Source organism: Pygocentrus nattereri, chromosome 27 (genome assembly GCF_015220715.1).
Source record: "Pygocentrus nattereri isolate fPygNat1 chromosome 27, fPygNat1.pri, whole genome shotgun sequence".
Taxonomy (NCBI): Eukaryota; Metazoa; Chordata; class Actinopteri; order Characiformes; family Serrasalmidae; genus Pygocentrus; species Pygocentrus nattereri.
Genome location: NC_051237.1, coordinates 12262066 through 12289069, shown reverse-complemented (window position 1 = coordinate 12289069; position 27004 = coordinate 12262066). Strand labels below are relative to the sequence as shown.

Sequence of the window (27004 nt, the reverse complement as noted above, 5' to 3'; positions counted from 1 at the left end):
TCCTTGTTTTTACATTAATTGTTATCGGTATATTGATTAAAAATACCAGATTAAAATATGACACACACTTGGACAAACAGCAGGCCGTGTAGGAGGAGAAAAGACTGAAGGGACACATCACCTCCACACTTTTATTCCCTGCGGGTTCATCCCAAAAGCACATGGATAATATAAATGTGTAGGGTGTGTACAGTATGAAGTAATTGAAAATGTGTTATATGTTCTTCCAAGGAATATTGGTTTGAAAAAAAATTATATATTGCATAACTTTTTATTTTGGTAATCTTTGAAAATGGGCATCACAGACCCCAACACCACTCAAGGGTTAAGCAAAAATTTATATTAAACTTGTATTCCTATTCCACAAAGCACTTTCTTTTGCTTCTGGGTCGGAAGCATTACTTCAGTCTGTAATCCATTCAAAGGCAAAGACAGAAATTTTGTATGCATGGTATGTCAAACTTTGACATTGTTTTATTTCATTCTTACTTCCAGTCTAATAACAAACACCAATCCCAAAAATAAAGATGCCTCACCTTGAACTGTCAACCTACTCGCACAATACCACGGCTATAAATATGAAAACTGTTACTATATATACCTTCCAGTGCTTTTAATGTATCTTTCAGTTATGTAATACATAGCTGCCAAACTTAGTTTCTGACATGACATAAGCTTTGTAATGAATAAGCACTTTAAAATAAAATATCTGCAAAATACAATACATACTCATGCTACATTTTTTAACTATAAGTTAAATATTTAACTTACTCTGAAGAACAGATACATTATGACTTACAAATATTTGGAATACAATTTAGACACAAATTTGTCACAGAAAATAAAAGAAAAGCACTCTGCCTTTCCAATTTTCAAGCTGAAAATTGAATCCGAGGCAGCTAAACTGAATGCTTTCTCAACCATGTAGCATGAACGAGCAGCAAAATTTACCCCCTTTCTCTCAGTCTTCTCTCCTTCCTCCTTCTCTTTCTCAATTTTTCACCTCAGCACCCCTCTCCTGTCTCTTCTGTCTTTCTGCTTCATGGTCAGTGAAAACAGACATCTCATTAATGCAGCTTGTGTAGACAATAGTCTGTCTTGCATATACAAGAGTGCTCTGCAAATGGCCTTGTGTGTGTGTGTGTGTGTGTGTGTGTGTGTGTGTTTTAGCTCCTCACAGCCAGCATGGAGTTAATCTCCCAGATGAGGTTTCTGAGCTGGTCCATTATCTGCTTCAGCTGTTGGTTCTTCTGTTTGAGTTTCTGTAATAAAAATAACAAATCTTTCTTTCAAAGCTGTAATTGCTGCTCCGATGCAAATCAAATCTCAAAGTAACATGCACAAAACAGGACAGATGGAAGAGATATTTCATATCCAGAATGCTGGTGAATTAACAGCCACTGTAGTTTTAATGGCAAGCGCAAACATTAGAACATGTAGATTAGAAGTTGGCGAATTGGCAAAAATACATTATTAATATACTGACATTTTCATGAGGCACAATATATATAGTAACATTTCACTTCTCTGATGTTCAATAAGATGGAAAAGATATAAAAAGCCCCATTTGCCAACATTTAACATCCTGAACTGAACTAAATACAATTAGCCAGGAGTAATGATGCTCTCTTTGCAATTGCAGGTCGTCAGTGTTACTTACATACTCACAATATGCTTCGAAAATTATTGTATTGTAAAGTCATTTATCATAATAATGATAAAATATTACCATATTGCCCACCTCTAATGTGGATTAAGTAATCAGTATGTAGTCTGTGATGGAAATCCCCTGCAAAAACCCACCAGCACTAATAACTCATTCTTTTCCTTAGGTTATTGTAAATCTGGTTTAAAAAAAATCTAAAAAGTTACCAAAGACCACCCAAATACCTGCCAGCAAATTAATGATATAGTATGAATGCTGTAACATTTAAAATATCCATATCAGAGAAATCCATATCCATTTTCCAAATGCATTGCTGACTGCTCATTCACTGACTGAACTACACTTTCATTCAAACTTCAATGAAAATTATATAGCACAGCTTGAAGGAAGTGTCAAAATGTTCCAAGGAAAAATCTAAATCGTTGAAATCCTGCCACTTAACTGCCCAAGTCAGACGACAGAGCTGCTTATTACATTTTTGAGCTATTCATCCTCATCGGTCATGGTGAAAAAGGCATAAGACCTCTTCTGTCCTTATATCTGGTCTCTTTCTGAAATAGAGGCTGAGTCTCAGCAAGCCTTAATATCATAATACAAAGCTGAAAACCACACGCTCCATTTAAATGTAACATACTGGACAGGCTATTAGAAAAGCATACTGCTCTGGACATCAAGGATCTCTGATGAATTTATTTTGTAGCCTTGTGATCATGCAATTCATCATTTATGATACACAGCAAGGAGCGTATCACAAGAAGGCCTCTGACAAAGCCACGGCATATCAGAGGAGAGTTCTGATGGTACAACTTTAGTGCTCAGGAACACAAACACAGTCATTAGCTTGCTTTTACTGAAGACAATCTGAAAGTGCGAAAACTTTGATATTCCGGCTGGACTACTTTGTCACAAAAGCTGGCACTGGACCGAACACCCCGTCTCATTTTGCTTCTCCCTTCATCTGCTTCTCTTTCCTCCTCAACTCGAGAGCAGATCAAAGGAGCCGTACTCGATAATGCATCAGGGAAAAGGAGTTTTTGATCAAATGCCGACTTATTAAAATACGAATTCACTAAAATCTGTCAAGTTTTAAACTGTGATTGACAGCCCACCAGCGTTTAAGCTCCTGAGAGTCGGCTCAGTCTATTGTAGACATCACTCTGGAAGAGAAAAGGGAGGAAGGGGGTTGTTTGCTTTTTTTTTTAGGAAACAAGAAAACAATATTTTTCCTCAAAGACTAGCCAATTATAAACTACAAATCTGCAGCACAGTCAATTTAAAAAACAGCAGAAGGAAAAATCTTGCAGTAAATTATTATTAAAGCATAAAAACAAACCTGCACCAGTTACTGTGATGCATATACACCCCTAAAAATTTTGCATGATGTCATTTATTTCATTTAAATACATTTTTTCTTTTCCAAGAAAAAAATGCAATGACGTGTACTAACATACATCAAATCAAAAGGCTGTCCAACCATCCAAACATTTGCTCCATCATTGGGAGATCACAAGCTTGATCCCCAGCAATTCCACAGACAAGACAGCATAACTACATGGCCCTCACTCAGTGTGATGCTAGCCAACGTGGTTATTAGTAATCTGAAGTTCTAACCGGTGTCCAGTGTGTATTTAGGAGCATACAGTGGATGGAATACGACTGCATTTGTTATTAGGATTTTTATTCTTCTTTTTCATAAATTTCCATTTGCATAAAATGGAAAAAGTACTTTTGTTTACTTAACCAAGACAGCTGTAACTGATGAAGATTTTCACCCGTTCTCTTTCAGTCTTCAATGTTGACTGTGCAGATTACTCTGAATCACTTTTAAGTAATTTTGGGGCCCATCTGTCAAAGAAGAATGCTATAGGATCCAAATAATTCTCTCAACAATCACACATCTGATCAAGCTGAAATTCTCACTCTCCGTCTGTTTCTCAGGGTGACTCAATGGTTATGACATAAATTTGGTAGCCATGTCCGAGACCTACATTATACTTTTTTTCCTATACTGTGTTTGTCTTTTAAGAATGAAATTTATTTAAAAGAAACTGACATTTACCTGTTCTCATAAACTTTCATTTTTTTACCGTTTCTGATTAACAAAATCAGCCAACCCCAACTGTTGCTCAGTGTTTCTTCCTCTGTCAGGAAAAAGAAACCTGTCAAAAACAAACCTGCAGGGAGAACTGTGGCAGCAATCAATTAGCCAGAATTATTTTGACTAAAGAACTACTGGGACAGAATTAGTTTTATATGAGGAGACGGGGTAATGTAAAGATTTCACCGCCTTTTACCTTCTAAAAAATGAGCAGTAGAAATAACCCTATATTATACTAATCCCATGTGAACAGACATGTCACTAAAAATCATAATATCCTAAACATGGAGGACCTCAGAAGAAACAGTTACTTGTGTTCTAAAAATCTGTTGCTAAAATGAACCTGATGTGTGTTGCCCTACCTCAAACTCAAACTTTAAAGTATGTACAAATTACTGAAAAATATTAGCGATGACTGTTGACAGTAAATTTCCAGGTTAAATGCTAAATCAAATGTTATGACATGTTTTCTACTCACTAAAGGCTGGGCATCAATTGAGTAGCCCCTACAATCACTGTCAATTTTTCCGAGATTTCTATCCTGTGTGATTCGATCATGAACATTACAGACATCCTGTGGTGAACTAGCATTACCTCACTTCCCCATGGAAAACCAATCCTGTCTGAATTGTACTTAAGAAATAGTGGAAAGTAGTTGCTGAGGAATGTTTAATGCCTGACACACTATCCTGATCATTTGGAAGGCGGTGCTCTGTCATTCCTGAAGCTGAAAAAGACCACACTCACAGTCTAGCACTAGCATGACTGAGATTGCAGGATCCTCAGGACATCACCCCTCCTTCTTGCCAGCAATTAGCAGGACCATAAGTCAACTTGTATTATGTTAATTCACAAAGAAGCACTGAGGCAGCAGCTCTGTGGTGCATCCAGAAGGCCTGCTAGTAACATCTGTCTTTCTCTCCCTATGTCTGCAAATATATAAATATATAATATACTGATTGTTGTTGTTAGTGTAATATCTCCATATCATCATCATCAGTATATTTGATTTTCCACAGTAAATTCAAAATAAAAATGTTTTGCACCGCATGTATTTGTTTTATCATTTATATATATATATATATATATATATATATATATATATATATATATATATATATAGCATTATTAACATATATAATATAAATAAATTATATATGCTTCCAACGGATTCCTTCTTATTACCAAGACAATAGGCATTAATCGCTCCATAGCAGGGGAGTGGGCTACAGGGGGGCTGCTCTCCCTTACGAAAATTTTCATTCTAGTCATTCTAGTGCTAGTGGCAGAAGTATTAGCAGACGGACTGATGCCTGTCTAAGTAAGTCTTTATCTGTATTTGTGATCCTGAGATCAGTTGGGCAACTAGTTAGCTAGCTAGCTTTTCCTAACTTAGCTGCTGACAGCTTGTTTCGTTACTAGTATTGTAAACAATACTGTTTACACCTATTACTGCACAGAGTAATATTGTTTACTGTTTACATCTGTTTTCATCTGTCACTTGATGCACTTTATGAACAGCTGCTCCACATATTTGTACATACGCATGTGTAACTTTAATTTTATTTCAACTTTGCACATACTGTACACTTTTTGCTTTTACCTTTTACTACGGTTTTTTAGAGTTATTCTTATATTTTCTTCTTTTTTTATTCTCTTAAGTGTATATATGGTGAATGGAGGAACAGCAAAGTAAGAATTTCATTGTACAGTGCAACTGCCTGTTCTGCTGTGCACATGACAATAAAACTCTTGAATCTTGACAAAACTAAACAGGGCTGTACAGTGCTCAAATTTGTGATTAAAATGTGTAAAGATGTAAAACATGTAAAGACAAATATTAAAACAGTCACACACATGCCATTCTTTGCACTGTTTCATTCAAGTTTGCTAAAAGACCTTGAATAAAATACAAGTTCTCCAGCATCTAACAATGTTCTGACTAGCTCATGTTAGTTTTAGCATTAGCTCATCTGACTTAGTTTTAATTGACAACCTTCTTCTTTATTAGACATGAAAACCTTCACTTTAATGTTGATTGACTAAATGATTTCCGCTCTTTGACTGATGTAAACCTTCTTCTTTGCTTGTTTTAAATTGACCTACATGCATATTCTGACCGTTCTCAAGCATGTACAGTGCCCTCCATAATTATTGGCACCCCTGGTTAAGATGCGTCAAAAGCCTTAAAATAAATTCAGTTTTTATTGTGGAAACATACTGTCACACTGAAAATTGTAGAAAAATGTAACCTTTAACTCAAGTAGAGTTTTAGGGGGAAAATAAAATCCCTGACTAAGAAATAATTTTTCTTCATAAAATCACCTGTTCCACAATTATTGGCACCCCTAACAATTCTTAGGAAATAAATGTAATTAAAGAATTTCTGTCACTTCTACAGTAGTTTACGAAGTTAATCAAAGTATGTAGGAACATTTAATTAGCAATTCACAACTTCCTGTTTCCCTGGGGTATAATTATGACGTGACACAGAGGCCATTTCTCTTCAACATGGGAAAGACAAAGGAACATAGCATTCAAGTAAGACAGATGTGTGTTGACCTTCACAGGTCAGGCAATGGCTACAAGAAAATAGCCACTCACCTACACCTGTCCGTATCTACTGTCAGAGGAATTATTAAGAAGTTTAAAACAGCTGGAACAGTGGTAAACAAGTCTGGACGAGGACGCAAGTTTATTTTGCCACCACGCACAGTGAGGAGGATGATAAGAGAAATAAAAAGTTCTCCAAAGCTCACTGTTACGGAACTGCAACAAATGGTAGCATCTTGGGGTCACGAAGTCTCCAAAACAACCATCAGACGCTATCTACACGCCAACAAGCTGTTTGGGAGGCATGCACGGAAAAAACCTTTTCTCAGTCACACTTGCTAAGCAGTACTGGGACTTCAACTGGGACCGTGTGCTTTGGTCAGATGAAACAAAGATAGAGCTTTTTGGCAACAAATGCTGTAAGTGGGTCTGGCGTAACACAAGAGCTGAGTATGCAGAAAAGCACCTCATGCCCACTGTGAAATACGGGGGAGGATCAGTGATGCTGTGGGCCTGCTTTTCTTCCAAAGGCCCAGGGAACCTTGTTAGGGTGCATGGCATCATGAATGCTTTGAAATACCAGGACATTTTAAAACAAAATCTGGTGGCTTCTGCCCGAAAGCTGAAGATGGGTCGTCACTGGGTCTTTCAGCAAGATAATGACCCTAAACATATGGCAAGATCTACACAGAAATGGTTGACCACACACAGAATCAAGCTCCTCCCATGGCCATCTCAGTCCCCAGACCTTAACCCCATTGAAAACCTGTGGGGTGAGCTGAAGAGGAGAGTGCAGAGGAGAGGACCCAGGTCGCTGGATGATTTAGAGAGATTGTGCAAAGAGGAATGGTCGAAGATACCTCTTTCTGTGTTCTCCCATCTTGTGAAACATTATAGGAGAAGATTAGGTGCTGTTTTGTTGGCAAAGGGGGGTTGTACAAAGTATTAACATCAGGGGTGCTAATAATTGTGGCACACATTATTTGATGTTAAACAATTATTTCTTAATGTGGGATTTTTTTCCTACTCAATAAATGCACTTGAGATAAAGGTTGGATTTTGCTCTTTTTTCCATCGTGGTCCTATATTATTTAAAAAAACCCTCAATTTATTAGAAGCTAAAGAACACATCTTAACCAGGGGTGCCAATAATTATGGAGGGCACTGTATGTCTGCACAAAACATCTTGTAAAGCCAGTTTATTTCTGAATGAAAAATGCTTCAAGTTTACTCCTCTATGTGCCTTAAATTATTGAACTTTTTAGTCTGTAAGTCTAGGTGTTACAGATGCTACCAGGCAGCCTGAACTCAAGGTCTGACAGAGGCAGCAACAATATGTAAAGGAGGGAAGACTCTCAGAAATTTACAAATGGCATTTGTACAACAGCATTTTTTTCCAAACTAGTCCTAGATTCCACGCTGTTGTATCAACATTGACATCCAATCTGTGGAGTCAAAAAGAGACCACTTAGACAGTATGTCAAAATCTCCTGTTCCATTGTCTTCAGCTACCTGCTAAACAGCACTGAGGCCGAACAGGTAATAGCACTTCTTACTCGTTTTACTTTTACAAGCTTCAAAAATGAAAATTAAAAGGCACTGAAGAAAACATATTTTGAAGTTCACTGTGTAACAGCTGCATGGCTTTCAAAATACACAGGGACACATGATCAGAATTCTTTTAGGTCAAAGATACTACACAATAACAGTCACCAAGCTGTACTGAAAACTGTAATCATTACTCTTCAACAAATGTTCTCACTCTTTACACAGGTGAGACTGTAGGGTTAGTCATTATGGGCACTGATTGTGAGTAAAAAAAACAGTACATTATATTGTATTGATATTATATACAGTTTGATTTCACTTTGAATAAATTATACATTTACTTACACACAAAATTAAAGCACATATTAAAATATGCATCAAAGGGATACAAAAGTACATGAAGTTGGACTTGTCCTAATAGAAACATGTGCCTTTCTGCTGGCAGGTGATACTGAAATATTTTAGTGAAGCCACAGAGTGCTAGACCTGTATTAATACAGGAGGAAAATGTGTATTAGCTGTTATGAAATCAGATCTTTAAATGATTTCTACTAGACTGGACGGCTCAGTCATGTTTTTAAGTCCAGCATTACCCTGGCCAAAACTCCTGTCAAAACCGTTAAATGAGGTACTTAAAAGCATCACATTCGATTTTCACAGCAGATTTTCCTTTTTAACCATAAAAGAGACATAATTTCAAATAACATTTTAGGTATTTTTTAATGTCTACTCAGATGGCCCCGAAAGGGCAGCGGCTATTAATAAATCACACCAAGGCTAGACACACTGCATTAGTGCTAAACGCTGCCAAATGAAGAGAGGTATATCCTTTGACACTGATGTCATCAGAAAAAAAAAAAAAAAAACAGTTTCAGCACCATGATAGCATTAAACACTCAACCATGGGCTTCAATCCATTCAGTTAGTCAGGGATCTTATCTATACTAAACACTTTGATCTCTCTCTTTGTGCTGTGTGGGCCTGGCTCCAAAAGTCACCCAGTACAACTGATGCGGGTAGTCCAGGTTTATGGCCTTAGTGGATGATGGCAAACAGCTTGGAAAACAGTTATACGCAAGGGGGGTGAGATAATGGAGGACAGCATTCCTCCAAGTCACTGAGCACAGTAAAACAGTGGAAAAGCCTCACAAAGTTAATGACACTGAGTAGCAGTTGATCAGATCCCACAAACCCAAAAATGTCATCTAGTTGTGAGGTATCAATACTTCCAATTAGACTTGTGCCTGGAGACAGTTACCATGGTGACAGTTAAAACCCCCAGTGACAGTATAAACTCATTTACCTCAGGTTTTATGCAAACCGCAGCCAAACACTAAGATTCCCCATATTGGAATATAACTGAACTTTTAAACATGTTGGATAATGTGATGTCCTACGTTATGCGAGTGTTGTGCCTTTTTGCTGTAGGACCCTGTGCAGTACCCTGTTGGAGCTCAGCTTTTTTGTATACACTCTCATAAATAAATGTACAAAACTGTTACTGGGGTGGTAACCTCAAGGGTACATCTCAGTACCTTTAGTCAGGGAACATAATCGTGTACTAAACATGTACTATAATCCAATGAAATTATATTTTCTAAATTATCTTATATTAATCTTTTAAAATTATATTATCTTATATTTATCTTATAAATTATAAGTTGTACTGACTCCACACACCCATCTCATTTACAGTGCATCCGGAAAGTATTCACAGCGCTTCACTTTTTCCACATTTTGTTTTGTTACAGCCTTATTCCAAATTTAATTATATTAATCTTTTTCCTCAAAATTCTACACAAAATACCCCATTGTGACCATGTGAAAAAAGTTTTCTCGAGAGTTTTGAAAATGTATTAAAATTAAAAAACAAAGAAATCATATTTACATAAGTATTCACAGCCTTTGCCATGAAGCTCAAAATTGAGCTCAGGTGCATCCTGTTTCCACTGATCATCCTTGAGATGTTTCTACAGCTTAAATGGAGTCCACCTGTGGTTGATTGGACATGATTTGGAAAGGCACACACCTGTCTATATAAGGTCCCACAGTTGACTGCATGTCAGAGCGCAAACACCAAGCATGAAGTCAAAGGAATTGTCTGTAGACCTCCGAGACAAAATTGTCTCGAGGCACAAATCTGGGGAAGGATACAGAAAAATTACTGCTGCGTTGAAGGTCCCAATGAGCACAGTGGCCTCCATCATTCGTAAATGGAAGAAGTTCGGAACCACCAGGACTCTTCCTAGAGCTGGCCGGCCGTCTAAATTGAGCGATCGGGGGAGAAGGGCCTTGGTCAGGGAGGTGACCAAGAACCCAATGATCACTCTGTCAGAGCTCCAGCGTTCCTCCGTGGAGAGAGGAGAACCTTGCAGAAGGACAACCATCTCTGCAGCAATCCACCAATCAGGCCTGTATGGCAGAGTGGCCAGGCGAAAGCCACTCCTTAGTAAAAGGCACAAGGCAGCCCGTCTGGAATTTGCAAAAAGGCACCTGAAGGACTCTCAGACCATGAGAAACAAAATTCTCTGGTCTGATGAGACAAAGATTGAACTCTTTGGTGTGAATGCCAGGCGTCATGTTTGGAGGAAACCAGGCACTGCTCATCACGAGGCCAATACCATCCCTACAGTCAAGCATGGTGGTGGCAGCATCATGCTATGGGGATGTTTCTCAGCAGCAGGAACTGGCAGACTAGTCAGGATAGAGGGAAAGATGAATGCCGCAATGTACAGAGACATCCTGGATAAAAACCTGCTCCAGAGCGCTCTTGACCTCAGACTGGGGCGACGGTTCATTTTTCAGCAGGACAACGATCCGAAGCACACAGCCAAGATCTCAAAGCAGTGGCTTCAGGACCACTCTGTGAATGTCCTGGAGTGGCCCAGCCAGAGCCCAGACTTGAATCCGATTGAACATCTCTGGAGAGATCTGAAAATGGCTGTGCACAGACGTCTCCCATCCAACCTGATGGAGCTTCAGAGGTACTGCAAAGAAGAATGGGCAAAACTGCCTAAAGATAGGTGTGCCAAGCTTGTGGCATCATATTCAAAAAGACTTGAGGCTGTAGTTGCTGCCAAAGGTGGTTCTACAAAGTATTAAGCAAAGGCTGTGAATACTTATGTAAATATGATTTCTTTGTTTTTTAATTTTAATAAATTTTCAAAACTCTCGAGAAAACGTTTTTCACATGGTCACAATGGGGTATTTTGTGTAGAATTTAGAGGAAAAAGATTAATTTAATTCAATTTGGAATAAGGCTGTAACAAAACAAAATGTGGAAAAAGTGAAGCGCTGTGAATACTTTCCGGATGCACTGTACATGCTTTTTAATTCATTGTTCTGTTTTAAAACATTAGGTTTGTGTAATACACACTTTTTGCCTGGGAAAAACTTATTTAAGGTATAGAATTGGATCTTAAAGCCACGGCTGTATCTCTGAGTTACATTGTTTCTACCTTGATTAATGAGAAATGTACCTGCACAGAACTTTTGTTTCTGACAGTATCCTACAGTAAGACCCATTTTTTCCCCCTAAAACGTGAAATGTACGTACAAACACAGCTGTTCAGCTGTGCTTGCTGAATGTGCTCTCAGCTCCAGGAAGATATGATGCCTGTGCAAAACACTGTCAATGGCATGATGTATATTTTAGCACATCATCAGCTTTCAGCATCAGGTTTCACACATCAAACAAAACAGCTTTGTCTCTCAGGACAAATACTGTCATGTCTAAGCTCCCAGAGACCAGGGTGGTAAGCTTTGTGTGACATTCACAATTTCATTCTTTACTAGACTGATTATACTTTTGTGGCCAAATTAAAGAAAACAGACTTCAACCACAACTTAAGGCTTCAGAGAAAAAAGACTAAACTAAGCAGCCACAAACTCACAGATGGTAAATTAAACTAATTTAGAGTGAAAGAAAGAGTGACAAGGCCAAATTAAAGATGACAGTATTCTACAACTACAATTTTTACTGAACTTCACTATATTCTCTTATTTGATAAAGTACTAGTATCTATGAAAGTACCTCCGGGCACATTATCAGTGGTGTTCCTGGAAGTATCAGCAGACATACTTCATAAATAAATAAATAACAGCTTATCTGGTAATTTTTAAATGGCTCCAACTTCTGAATCAGACAAAAGAGCAAACACGTTAAATTGCTGGAGCTTGCAAATGGAAAAAAAAACAAAAAAACATAAATGCTCTGTAATTATTTTTACACCACTAAATGGTCCATTTATTTAATACTAAATTAAAGGCTTTCAAATTTCAGCATTGGTATTGGTGTCAGGATATTGGTTTTGGTATTACTTGGCATCAGACTGACAATAAAAAGTTCCATTGCCCATCCCATTTCTGTCTTTCACTCTAAATAACCTTTTAACCTTATTCTTATTCTTATAACCTATTCCTTTAACATTATTTCATATCACTTCTCAAGGCGAAGGCTGCTAGTGGTAGCTCTCTTTTAGATAAAGGCCTCCTCTTAAAAATAAAAAAGAGCCTTCATCATACACGCTGTTTCACCTTGGATTCCACTTGGCTAATCCGCCTTGTCACTAGCAACTCAAATCGCTGCTTTTATTCCTGCAGATGGAGCAGGAATTACAAGTCTAAGTGTCTGGGAGTGAGGCAAAGGGATTAGAAGGGCTGAGGGAGGGAAGGGCTTCACTAATACCACTACTGCACCTCCTTGTTCTCCTCCAGGAACCTCATACTACCTTGCTGATCTAGTGGAGGAATAAGGAGTGCAGGGTCTCAGATTTTCTGAATAAATCGCACCGAAATGCACAAGTCGACGCAGCCCACAAATGTAATAAGAGAAGGTACCTGAATTCATGCTGCTGTGCACCAAGAGAACTGGACTGTTTCTTTCAGCAAGGGTAGACGCCACTAAGAAGTGAATAATAAAGTTGATTGCTGAGCTAAAAATTCTCATCAAAGTTGCAGCAAAAAATCCAAGGCTTAAACTGGAAAGAAAAAATAAACAACTTTCTTGTTAACCCTGCAGAGACACACATCTCTGTAATGCTATTGGAGGAAACTGTGACAGAGAGAGTGAATACCCTGTATCAATGTTGCAGTGTCTCTCCACTGATCAATGTTGTTCCTGAGCATTTTTCAATCAAGCTCTTTCGCCACTCGCCCTCCATCTGCCTGAGATATTGATTGCATTGTTCTTGGTTACTTTGTTTGCAGTAGTTATATAGCAGAGTGCAGATCCATGACTGTCTCATATGCTGTTCTTGCACCAAATGAAAATTCAATACATGTGCATGGCAGAAGAGTGCTTAATAAGAATAAGAATAATAATAATAATAATAATAATAATAAAAAACCTGTGATACGTGATGGTTTGATTGTCATCTTTGAACCTAAAACCTTTTTACACTACATTTAACTGGACTGACAGCATGCATTTCCTTTTGATATGGATGCTTAGCCAGTACAGCCTTATTCCCACATTTCTGTCTTTGTATGATGTTTAAACAAACAAAAAAATAAACATGTTATCCCCAGGCTTAAAAGTTAATCAAATCTTCAAAGCAGTGTTTAGAACTAGAGCTAAAGTGTGGGGATTGATGGCCCGCATTAAGCACAGCGACTCCTAAGCCCACCCCACTGTGATCAGACTGAGAGGAAGAACAGCGAGGGGATGCTCGTAGGATCAAGGTGAAGGACGAGCAGGGTAAAGAAGAGATTGCGAGGGAAGGTGGGCACAGGAGAGATGGGCCGTGCCTGCAGCACAAACTGATGCAATGCAAACAGACAAGCAAAGAGAGGCATGAGAACAAGAAGACTGTTACCTTTCTAGGCTCTAAATTACTTTTAAAGTCACTGCTGAGCCACAGTATAAATACAAAGCTGATGTTTAGACTAGTTTCTGAAATGTGTCTTCGCAAAATAAACTGGTCTGAAAACATTTAGACATTTAACCAGGCAGTGCTTAAGATTTACACTAGTTTAAAAATGTGCAGTCATAGCAAAGACATTGCTACAACAGGAGTAACTCTTTTCTAAAGGAGTGCGGAGTGAGTCTCAATCAGTTGTGCCCTCGCATCTCTCCAGCAACAAGCGCTTTCATCTCACCCCTGACTGTCAGGGGCTTACAGCAACTGAGCTCACTGATCACTTTGCTGGCAACATGAGAAAGAGACAGAACAGCAGATATCTGTAAGGGTGAAACGAGTAGAAATTCCAGTTTAAATCTCATTTTACCTTTTCTTCGGTTATTGGAAATAAAAAAATAAACGTGAGGTGGGCACAATAACAAAGAAAGTATTATATTTTAAGCCAATCAATGCTGTAGACTGAATTTATGAATATATTAAATCTGTACAATTTTGTGAAATCACAGAAACAGAATTTAACACAGGCTGTTTTTCCAATTTGTTTTCATATACAGGCTGTATGGACTGGGCACAAAAGATTAAAATTTCAAAACAGACCAATGTTGACATACATCATCAGATTCTTCTTTCAGAAAAGCAAGGGAAAAAAAAAAAAAAAAAAAAAAACACAGTAAACCACATGTGCCCTTCAAAGAGAAATAATCCCTATCTAAACTGTCTCAGCTTCCTCTAGCAATACATAACTAAATCCTCAGGAGGTCTGTTAAGTCCTGAAGTAATCAGGATTGCTTGTACAATTGCTTTTCACTGCTTCCAGCCTATAAAGTACACAATGACACAATAAATGCAAACCAGATTTATGTCCTACACCTTAAATGCTGTCTACTAATTCCAAGACATGTCCTCCTCTCATGCTCTGAACATGGTGTACTTTCTCCATTCACGCTCCACAAACCAATTAAAAAAAGACTACTCGGCAAACCCACTCTAATAGGCAACATATGAACTGGTTAATCATGTAGAGAATTGGGCACCTCCTGCTAGCAGGCTGTTAGCCCACAGAACGTGCACAAACATGTGTATGTGTATGCGCATGTGGGCTGACACAAGCCAGGGCCGAGACAAGCCAGGGTCTCATTACAGCTGATGCTATGTGCATGTTTGTGTGTTTGTTTATCAGCGGCAGTGCTCCTGCACGCTCCCCCAGCCCCAGCACTGCTCCAGCGATAATACCCGTGCTCACCATACCTCCAACACTGCTGCTCATTATGTGCCCACCGCCCGTTTGTAAGGGTCCTATTTGAAATTACAAACATTCTCTTCCATAATATCTCACTTTCTCATTTGAATAAAGAGGACAGACACGGTAATTAACAGGGTATTAAAAAAAGCAGGCGGAGGGGAGAGGGACGGAGTGAGAGAGCGGAGAGCGGAGAGGCGCGCAGGAGAATTAATAAGAGCCATGATCTCTCCAAGGCCTTCTTAATGGGCTGTGACAGGAATTTATTCACACTTAGAGCGGTATTAAATCAAACCGCCCCGCTCCAACGAGACACGGCCCGCCACCACAGCACCAGCAAGGACGATGGCCCTCCAGCAAAGGAGCCAGGGCCACAGGGACCTCCTCCCACACAAGAGGAGTTCGAGGCCCACATGAGGGTTAGTGGGTGGGAAGATCTGACAGGTTTACCATCTCTGAGCCCAGGTTCTGCTTTAAAATGTCATCCAGAGCTCAATACCAAATTCACTTCTGCTTGCACTGGGGCTGTACATCAGCTTAATTTGTTTGTGTTAAGTGTTTTATGAGGATACTCTTAGGCTATCTGTAGGTTTAGGCAAATTCAATTTAAAGCAATAGTTTGAATATAAAAAAAAAAAATTGCCCAATCTGACAACACGTTTCACATCTGAAGTCTGCTTCTTTAGATTTGCACTTCAGCTTACAGTCCATCACACAAGAAGTCTTCAGTTACTTCTTAGCTACACTGTAGCTCCAGTGTAAAACTAAAGAATTCCTTTGAGACCAACATTACAAATCATAAGGCAATTTAAGACAAAAAAGCTGACAGAGTCAACTGAACAAAGATGGAATTTTGGTTACCATTTCAGCAACGTCCATTGTTTTTTTTTAATTTGTGGTTAAACAGGTCACACTGATTTCCACAGCTGTTGACAGTTACATCACACAGGGCATCCAGTGACATTACATGGTTTCGTAATAGGAAACTTATTATTCTTATTATTCTTATATGAGACAATAAAAAAAGTTAAGACTACATTAGACCTTAAATTCATTCAATGTAAGCCTATTTAAAAACTTAGTTAGCCAGCCTCTCTGCAAAGAAATCCTGAGGAGTCCTTGAAGCAACAGATGCATGTTCACTACTAATTTACTGATAGAAATGAGGTGAAAAACTTAACAAATGCAAAGAAATATAAAGCACTCTCATGTACTTGCACATGGGACGCTCGGTGTGTGTGTGTGTGTGAAGATGAGAACATTCACAGAGACGAAGGCCGCTATACTGCTCAGCAGACTGCAAAGCCATATTTCATCTACCTCCTGACAAACAGCAATTACCCCAATCGACAGATAACGAGGACAGAACCATCAGTCAAAGCCAGCATGCACCAGAAAGCAGCAGGACATTACCATACACACTACAATGCTCAACCTGTGGTCTGGATCACACTCATTGTCCACAAATATGGTTTCACACATTTAAAGCCAACATGGAACACACAACATGGAGCCAAAAGGTTTGGACGGTGTTAGACCAACAGACCAGCACAACTATGTATCTGAGTAACTGAGTGATGTATATTATCTAAAGTGTTCAGACGTTTTAGGCCACCTGAGAACAAGTACTAACAGAATAAACACAAATAAATGTTCATACAATAAATTGTGATATTATGTCCATCAGCGACCTGCCCAGGGTGCATCCTGCCTTCTGCCCGATGACCTCTGGGATAGGCTCCAGCACCTATCCCATAGGTTTTTTAAACAAAAAAATTCTCATTTAAGAGTATAAATTGTAGCATTATCACTGAGAAAGGCATGAATTCCACAAGATATTGGAAGATTCTGGTCCATGGTGACATGACTGCACCATGTAATTCCTTCAGATTTTTCAGAAACACTTTCACACTGCAAATCTCCTATTCTACCACATTCCAAAAGTGTTCTATTGGCTTCAGATCCAGTGACTGGGAAAGCCACTGAAGAACACTGAACTCAATGTCATGTTCAAGAAACCAATCCAAGAAAACCTTTTGCTTTGTGACTGAGTGCTGTAGCATGCTGGAAGTAGCCATTAGAAGATGATAAACTGGCCATGAAGGAATGTACTTGGTCAGCAACAATACTCAAATAGGCTGTGGCATTTAAGCGATGATTGATTGGGCCCACTCCATTACACAACTTCCATCAGCCTAGACAAGGGAGGTTGGCACCAAATTCTGACCCTACCATCTGTGTACCTCAGTAGAAATTAAGATTCATCACACCAAGCTATGCTTTTTCAGTCTTCAGCTGTCCAGTTTTGGTGAGCCTATACCCACTGCAGCTTCAGCTTTCTGTTTTTTGGCTGACAGAAGTGGAACCCAATGTGGTCTTCTGCTGTTGTAGCCCATCCACGTCACGGTTCAACATGTTGCGTATTCTGAGATGCTCTTCTGCTCACCATAATTGCACAAAGTGGTTATCTGAATTAACATGGCCTTTGTCAGCTTGAACCATTCTGGCCTTTCTCCATTGACGTCTTTCATCAATAAGGCATTTCCTCATGTAGAAGTGCCGCTCACTGGACGTTTTTTTACTCTAAATACTCAGAGCTGAGTAAACAGTGAGTAAACACTGTTGTGTGTGAAAATCCCTTAGATCAGCATCTACAGAAATACTCAGCCAGTCAGGCACCAACAATCATGCCATGGACAAAATCATCAATTTTTTTATCATTCTGATTGTTGATATGAACATTACCTATAGCTGCTGGCCCATATCTGCATGATTTTATGCACTGCACTTCTGCCACACGATTGGCTGACTAGATAATTGCATGAATAAGCAGGTATACAGGTGTTTCTGAGAAAGTGTGTGTGTATATTGTTGCTGAAAGAAAAAAGCAATTACCACACAGGCAGTTTTAACAATATTCTCAGGTGGATTAAAACTTGATTAGCAACAAAGCAAATCACAAAAACTATTGCATTTGAGACTAATACCATATAAATTGCCCCTGAGAAAATAACTTCCTCCAATTTCTTTTTATTGGATTATTTACATAAATTGTATGCTGCTTTTATGTCCTCATGTAAAAATTCCATCTAAACATCCATCCATCCATACATCTATCCATCATTCCTCTCATGCTTGAAAGCATAACTGGCTGTGCCCAAAGAGGCAGATGCAGCGAAGCGGCTAACATCTGCTCCCCACATTCTGCTGCGTCGCTGACCTCCCCTGAGTTCCCCATCCCTTATTCCCCCAACATGTTCTCCTCATCCAGCATGTAATTTGCAGCTGGCCGTTTGGCCAGCCCAAAGCTCCAGGGCTTATGGCGCTGAAACCCTGCTGCCTTGCCTGCTTTCACAAACGCAGCTCATATTAAATGAGACCATGGTGATGGTTAAACATGTCCAGATAAAAGATGGCATCATTCAGGATCACTTGCCTTTCTCTTTAATAAAATAAAGAAAAAAAAATATTGTGCTGGAACACCAGATCAGATTTCTTCACAGACACTTCACAGATTGTTCAGTCCAGCATGCAGTTTGGTGCACAGGATGAACAAACAGAAACTGATCATGGTTGGGTTTCACCAAAAAAAAAAAGGAAGTAAATGGTAAAAATGGCAGATGATCTAAGAAGCCTTTGGGAAACAGGGTCTAGTTATACAGCATATATTGAAAAGCAGACTGTATTGTACTTATTGTAGAGCACAAAGATGCTGTGAAGAGACTGTACTGACCTTGTTGACCTCAAGTACTTCTCTTCTCTCCTCACTGGCTGAACGCATCTGACTGGCTCCACGGTCATCTAGTTTCGAACTGTCATCCTCCACATAGGGGATGAGTTGCTGTAGCAGAGAGAAAAACAGAAATCAATGTAACATAATGGACAAACTAAATGAGTCGGTATGGATGTATACTCAATTGTCTATAACATCAAGAACTCCTCACATTTGCTAATCCATGTTAGACAGCGTAAAGAGAATTCAGTGAGGAACATCTTAAAATTAGCCTCTACTGATCCTTTCTCCAATATTTTATGCAGATGCAAATGCATTTTAAATTAAGAATACATCAGAAGTCAGCCTTGTATCTTCAAAGAAAGTTCTGCCCTTAGACTGCTGGCATGCACATTCTGAACAATGCATACTGGAAAATTGAATCATTCATCAGCACTATCATGCTGAATATCTGAAAGCAATAGGGGTTGATTCTTCACCCAGATGTAGAAAATAAGAGACAAAATGAGAAGTATGGGGGTCATTAGACAGGCTCTGCTTACAAGTGGTTTCCAAATGGCAACTGTATCATAAATATCAGATTTTGGAAAAACTAATGATGCACAGTTTCGGCAGGCTTAATTCTGCGGTCCTACTAATGCTGTCTTTCTATGCTTTTATATTATATTATTAAAGTGTACATGTAACCCTGTCAGTGAGTTTCAACTTTCAGTTCTTCCTGAGGCAACTTTTCTTTGTTTGAAATATGCTGTCAGAGGCAGGGCTTGTCTTGATATACTGGATTTTTTGCTGCTTCTACATTAGCTGAATTCAACTTCCATGACCTGATTAATGTCTTGCATTGCTTAAAATATACAGTACTGCTTAAAGAAATGCTTTTTCATAGGAGCATACAATCCACCTTAATACACTGGCATTCATATTAACAAGAACCACATGTACATGCTGCTTTATAATTAGTAAAGAATCATTTCAGTATCGGTAGGTATTTACTTAAAGAGAAAAAATATTAGCATCAGACAGAAATAGATATTTAACCAATATTTCAAACTGATATTTGATCATGTATTTATTGTGATCCACAAATGCAGAACATTTAGGTGGCATACACATCCACATGTACATATATAAATGTATTCTATTTAGTCAACACAAAATATAGCTTTATTCTTTTGATAGTTTTTCTATTACTTTATCTAAACCTTCAAATAACTTAACTGTAGCCTTGGAACAGCCTTGGATTCAGCCACAGCTTGTCCACAGTGTTACAATTATTTTGCCATATTACTCCATGTTCCATTCAGGGTTTGTTTCTGCCAGTTTCACATCAACCATTTATTCTTTTTGTAAACAGTTCCATCCTGAGATGACCTTGACAAATGGTCAATATTAGTCGTGCAGAGTGTCACCTCTGCTTAAATAACACTGACACCTGCTGGTGCACAGAATCAAAGATGCTACAGTCTAGCACTCACAGAGAGATACATGAGCATGTCTTGCTGGGTATGAAAGCTGCTCTACCCTAGACTAATAGAATATGTTGCCTGCTGAAACAGCATTGAAGAGTATATTTCAAACAGAAGTCAGTAATTTTCTTCCAGCAAATCAATTCAAATAATCCACAGTGAAGAAGAATTTACAACTGTCAGGCAAGCCCAGTTCCAGCATTTATGGTAAGCCACAACAACTAAATCCATTTCATTCAATTTCAAAGTCAGTTCCAACTCAAGAAGCAGATTTTTGATATAAATATTTATAGGGAATTTAGCAAAAACAGTACCAAAACTTAAAAAAAAAAAATACACAGCTTTGGTTACATGACATGCGATAACGCATGTTTGCCCACAATACTATGTATTATTAATCTAGCACTGAAATGCTTTGCCATAAAAAGGTAGAACAAAAATTCTGACATTTCAATGTCAGCATAATCGCTCATATTTTTGTGGGCCTGTGGGTTTGAGGCCAGCCTTTACAGCTTTCGTGCTGTCACATGCCAGCCGAGAGGGGAAAAAAAAAAATCAGATCATATGAGCAGAGAAAAAGAAAAAAAAATAGCCAAAAGCCTCTGGCAGGTTTATTGAGTCAGTGCAGCAAACCAGAACCGGCTGACTGGTGCAGCTGACAGAGAAGGGACAAAGGCAAGAGCCTGAGATCGAATGAACTCCGTTCTTGTTAGGGATGACAAATTCAAGCCAAGGACAAAGAAAACAACTTGAATTTCCAGCCAAACCCATATAGAGTTTTCAAAGTAGGGGCTGTGTGCTGGCAGCAGGCTGTGGTAAAAGAAGCAAAGCGATGGCATGTTAGTCATGATTTGGACAATGAGGGATGGCTGTGGTTTGCTGCTTGACAGAAAAGAATGACTCAATGAGGTCTGGCCAGTCTCTGTACTTTAAGGGAGAGAAAAGTGGATGGAAAAAAAGTTGAGCGGTAAATGAAATAACATTGACTTTTTTATGCAGTACAGGAAATTCCAGAGCACTGAGGAGCCAGTGACTGCTCGCGGTGGAAAACGCTGATGCGAGCGGCTTTGCCAGCTGTTCGGTACAGAGAGCTGCGGCTAATTAGAGCCGTGATGAGGTAATGCTGCTGCCTCCATTATTCCACTTCCTGTTTGAAGAGACAGGTCCAGAAGAATTGATGGAGCACCTGAAGTCAAACAGCAGAAGCCAAGCCAGCATAAACATCCGAATGAAGGAAAAAAGAGAGAAAAAAAAAGGGCTTCCAGCAGACTGGGTGAATGTAAATCTTTGAATATACCTCTCAAAAGTGTCAGTGATGCCTTTCCATATAGACAAAAGTAGGACTAGAATGCCTTGTACAAGTCTATACGGAGTAATTACAACATTTAAATTGTCCACTATTCTGTCTACATGCCCACTTTTCTGAGAATAACTGACTTTTAAGTGATAAGTTGTATTTCTGATGCAATACATCAGATGTTGTGATTGGCTGGTATTCATACACACTCACACACACACACCCCTTCTAAACCACTTCTTCTGCGTCACAGGGGGTGCTGGAGCCGATCCCAGCCAATATTGGGCGAAAGGCAGGATACACCCTAGACAGATCACCAGTCCATTGCAGGGCAGACAGACAGGCATTCAATCACACCAAGGGGCCATTTTAGCAAGTCCAAACGGCTTGACTGCATGTCTTTGGACTGTGGGAGGAAACCGGAGTACCCGGAGGAAACCCACGCAGAAATGGGGAGCAGTGGTGGGCTGGAGGTTAGGGAACTGGCCCTGTAACCGGAAGGTTGCCGGTTCGATCCCCAGTGCTGACAGTCCATGACTGAGGTGTCCTTGAGCAAGACAACTAACCCCCAACTGCTCCCCGGATAGGGCTGCCCACCGCTCCGGGCAAGTGTGCTCACTGCCCCCTAGTGTGTGTGTATTCACTAGTGTGTATGTGGTGTTTCACTTCACGGATGGGTTAAATTTGGAATTTCCCCGTTTGTGGGATTTAAAAAGTAGTAATCCTATATAATGTATACACATTATCTTCCCTGCTGTGTGCATTCAAATGCCGTCTGGAGCAATTTTCAGAATGAACAGACAAACAGACCAAGAAAAGATAACAAAAACTATCTGATTAATCTGATAAAACTCTGCTTTTAAGCCAAGACTGCAAGATAAACCAGGGGCACAAGTAGGACAAAGAAATATTAAAGAACAAACCCTTCTCCCAGGAGATCAATAGGTGTACTAGACAGAAGCTGGTACATAAACATTTGCGGTCCTGTGTGCAACAAAAGTCCCTGAAGAACGGAGAGAATTAAAAACATTCTTTCTCACCTACTTTAAACTCAACATTATAAATGATCACACCGCTGACTTTATCACCAAGACAGATACGCTGTTTGTTCACATAAATTTAGCTGCATAAGAATGGGAACAATAAGACACAGCAGTACTTATGTGTCACTGTATGAAACTGACTGCATGTAATCCAGAAAGGTTATTCAAGGCCTGTGCTATCAACAGCTATCATTTCTATAATGACCTGGCACAGCATAAAAGTGACTGCTGACCTCAGTAGGTATGGCGTCCAGACCAGCGCAGTTCTCGTTGCATTTGTCATAGACAAGGCGCAGTTTGCGGAAAAGTACAGACAGCATGCGCAAGTGCTCCTGTAGCTTCCCCAGTCGGTCCTGATGAGTATTAGGGTGGTATGTGACCCCGTTTGGCAGCTAGGAAAGTAAGCAGGAAAGAAGATTGAAGATAAACAATAATAATATATGAATAATAAATAATGAAAACAATACTAACATGGCAAAACTTTAATGCAAAAAGAAGACAAACTCTTGTCTTCAGTGAAGGGGATGATTGGTTACCCAACAGAAAGGCAATGCATTTCATAAAGTTTTCTCAAAAAGGTTCTTTGTTTTTTAGTGTATTTTTATCAACTGAGTTCAGGTTAGGTCCAGGTTGTTGTTATTTTTATGATTTCATAGTCAGCTGGGTACATGCAGGAATGTTCAGATCCAAGCGTGCCGGGAGAAAACAACTGACCTGCACATCTCTAATTGTCATGTCCTTTCCTCCATAATCATAATGACATACTGTGCTTACCTGCATGTTTCTAAGTAGCTGAAAGATCTCCATGGTTCTTAGGACTATATCCTGCACAGTTTCCTGCCCAATACGACATAGTGACGCAGTGTTCACATCCCGTGCGGCTTGTGCCTGTTGCCCAGAGAACTGGGCAAGTGGAGGGGTTGTCATGGGGACAGAGGGGAGGGGGCACGGTGGCAGGTGGCTACTCAGCGTCACACAGTGGCATACCTAAGACAGAGCCAACCTGAGATTATGGACATGTGATGGGGTTGAATGAGCATGTTAGAATGGACATGTGTAGTCATGAGCTGTGAGTTAGGGTGAAAGAGTGCAAGAGAGAGAACAGACGGGAAAAGGACACACATAAACAACACTTTACAATGCACTGCTCAGGTTTTTCATCAAATGTGACCAGGAACATATCATCATTAAAGCAATTTATAAACATATTACATCTAAATTTATACAGACAGAGCCTATAATTAGTGATTTCAGCTACTTTAATCAATCAGTTGCACAACTTGTATAGTCTCCATAGAAATGCACTGCCAATGGAATGGGATGCTTTGGAGGAGCCACACATGATCCCAAGGTCTCTAAGCCAGTGCCTAGCCTCAAATGCCCCCTCCAGCACTGAACTATCCCAATAACTTTGGGATGAGTTAGAGTGGTGTTTGCAATCCAGACATTACCCAACATTAGCAGCTGATCTCTAACTCTCTCATGAATACAATAAAGTGCTCACAACAATGGGCCTCATTCACTAATATCTTCCTATGGTTTTTCTTAAATTTGTTCTTGAGAAAGGTCCGAAGAAGCAATCCTCATCAGATTCATGACGTGTTCTTAAACCGCACTATTATTCACACCTTTGTGCTCTTGAGTGTGCTTAGATTCTGTTTTCACCTAAGAAAAAAACCCAAATGAGAAGACATTGGTGAATGTCAGAATCTCTGAGAAAACTGCGTACGTGGGTCTTAAGAAGAAATTTCTTCTGAAGAATGGTGGGTGAACGAGGCCCCATGTTTCAACATCTAGTGTAAAGCCTACCCAGAAAAGCAGAGGCCGTTACCGCAGCAAAAGAAGGAACATTTGATTTTGGAGTAAACATTGTACAAGCAGGTTTTATGGTTACATTTATGGTCATCAACGTGAACCCAACCCTGACCCTGTAGAAAATTTAGAAACTATACGTTAGCTTGTTAACAAAGTCCAGCTACAACCACACCTGCTCCAGCTGTTCACTACTATACACAAACATAAGAATCAGCAGCAGCAGGCCAGCTAACGCTATGTTTATTTGAAACACACTCGACTTTAATATGTGAAATATGCGTCCTTCCCTTCTGTGGAGAATGAGGACTGGCTGACATGATTCAGTGAACAGTGTAAAGAGGAAAGAGTGCTGGTTATAGCTGCAGCAGGTCTCAGCAGCCACGCGCGTAGCATTAGTAGCTAAGACTAACGTAGTAACGTACGCAGTTCACCTACAACATCGGGGTGAAGGAGACGTGCCGCCGTTAATTATGTCTGGCTAGGTGGTTATAATAATAAGCACGTGTGAAGCTTTGTTATCGGAGCAGTCTGTCTTGTAAACGGTTAGCTGCTGTACCGCTAAACACCACGTTTCGAAAGACAGAAAGACGTTAGCTCTGACAGTTAACTCGCTAACTAACGTTAACCGAGCAGCACAGCTGGCTACAACCTGGAGCCTAATACAGTATTGGAGACGCTATAAAACATGTACGGAAAAAGAGAAATCCGGTACCTCAACTCCACAGAAAACGGACCTGCACTACGAAATGTTTATCTTGAGTATTCTCGGCGGACAGTGGCCTTTAACTCCACTTTAGCTGCTCCTGTTTGTGTTGTTGACAAGATGTCATGTCATTCCTCTTCTCCGCTCTCTGGTCAGGAATCGCGAGAGTTTGAGGGACTTTACCGTAAACCCTGTAGAAAACGCTCAAGCCTATTCTGCCATCGAAAAAATGAATATATTCTTCTCCTTATAACCAGATTTAGATTTTTTTTAAGACTGTGTTTTTCAGCGAACGGTGGAGGGCATGCCTCTAAATTCATATCTTCAAACTCCAAAACTGAATTAGTGTAGCTTGCGAATGCAGCCCAGCGCGACATCTAGCGCTCTTGTGGTTTCAGATGTTATTATCAGTCTCGAACCAAGAGCTGCTTAGATGGATGTCTGACAAATGATATGGTGCGTACAAGTTAAATGACCTCTTTTCTTTCTTAGCTCTGATATGAAACGGTGAGTTGTAGATGAACTTAACGAGTCAGATTTTCATTTCATGTCTGCAGCTGCGGTGAAAGAAACCAGGGTCAAGATGTCAACAAGGTAGCCATATTATTTATTAGCCAACAAAATCAGTGAAACTCGTACTTTCTGACATTTATATGTAATGTCGATAATGGTAAATGATAATGAATCTGAAAATAAAAATGAGTTTTCTTTGGGTGCCTATTTTGCCTTGATGTATGTGTTTGTTTCTCTGCCTTTAAGATTGATATATGTAAGTACACTGTGTTCTGATTGGCTGCCTTGTATTGTACTTCATTTAAAAAAGCAGTCCAGGCAGAAACACCACTCCTTATAACGTCAGTGTGAGGGCTAAAGGCTGAAAAAAGCAGTCCAGGCAGAAACACCACTCTTTATAACGTCAGTGTGAGGGCTAAAGGCTGAATGGGTACGTTGGTTTTCATGATGTCATAAAAAGAATTGGTTCAAGACGGGTCGTTTTTGCAGCATGTTTTCCATGTAAGGATTGTGTGGGCTAGACGGTGAAGGATACATTGAAGTTAATCATTTTAGCAATCATTACATAGTACATCAAACTTTTTTTTTAAAAAGGGGTTTTCAGTTTTCAAAGATTGGGGCACTTTAAGGCAAAATCTTAACCCAAAACTGTCAATAAATCACTGTCTCAGATATCAGGCAACATATTTGTAAACATTTCATGTAGCTTTCTGTGAGGTTGCTTTTAGAGACATCAGGAGCTTCTGGTTCCTATCACTACTGCTGTGAACAATTCGGACTCTGGTAAGTTTCTTTAAAGCACAGTATTTCACATCAATATACTTAGTTATTGAATTATGCAGGAGACGGTAGAAAAACGGTAGAATTTCCCTTTAATAGCAAAGGACTGGAATTGACATTTGTCAATACACTGCCAAAGAAGTTTTATGTGTTTGTGTATTGTTACATAGAAGCAGCTGAGTCTGAAAGTTTGAATAGATTTCTCTAGTCCCAGTTATTACTGTACCATGTGACAACCTTTTCCACACTAAGAAGACCTATAATTGCTGCACTAGACTCTTGTTGGTCCAAATAGCTTTCTGCTAATCAGAGAAAATGACCATCATTTGAGAATCCAGAATCTATAACCCTGAGAAACGAGTTCAGTGCTTTATTTTAAAAGTGCCTGCTGTACATCCTTGGGGAGGGCTAGAGCAGGGGAAAGTGCAATTATTCTATGCACAATAGGCTGCTGTTAGCTATTCTCCGAAGTCCATTAAGCTGCAGAGGGGCTCCCACCCATGCAAGGCCTTGTTTGTGTTTATTTGATCAGCCTCATCCTGCGAACTGTAAGAGGATTAACCCAACAAGAGAGTTAGAGGCAGAGGCAGAGATATAGCATGTTTCTAAAAGGGGGGAGTAGGAACTCAGAGGTTGCACACTCACGGCCTGATGGGTATTCTGAGTATTTCATGAAGCAGTGTCAGGG

The 27004-nt window shown here is 39.6% G+C and overlaps 1 protein-coding gene across 2 annotated transcripts; it reads right to left on the bottom strand.

Moving 5' to 3' along the window:
• Window positions 1-438: 438 nt before the first annotated feature.
• On the bottom strand, window positions 439-25269 carry med30 (mediator complex subunit 30). Of its 2 annotated transcripts, none has more exons than XM_017703101.2 (5): window positions 25033-25269; window positions 23280-23492; window positions 22739-22897; window positions 18700-18807; window positions 439-1262 (listed from the first exon to the last, which is right to left on the bottom strand). In XM_017703101.2, the coding sequence occupies exons 2-5, from the start codon at window positions 23430-23432 to the stop codon at window positions 1167-1169; spliced, it is 516 nt and encodes a 171-aa protein (XP_017558590.1). In that variant the 5' UTR covers window positions 23433-23492; window positions 25033-25269; the 3' UTR covers window positions 439-1166. The 2 variants fall into 2 exon arrangements, with proteins under 2 accessions (XP_017558590.1, XP_017558589.1); XM_017703100.2 differs by having other exon boundaries at window positions 23280-23572; window positions 25033-25268.
• Between the last annotated feature and the right edge of the window lie 1735 nt (window positions 25270-27004).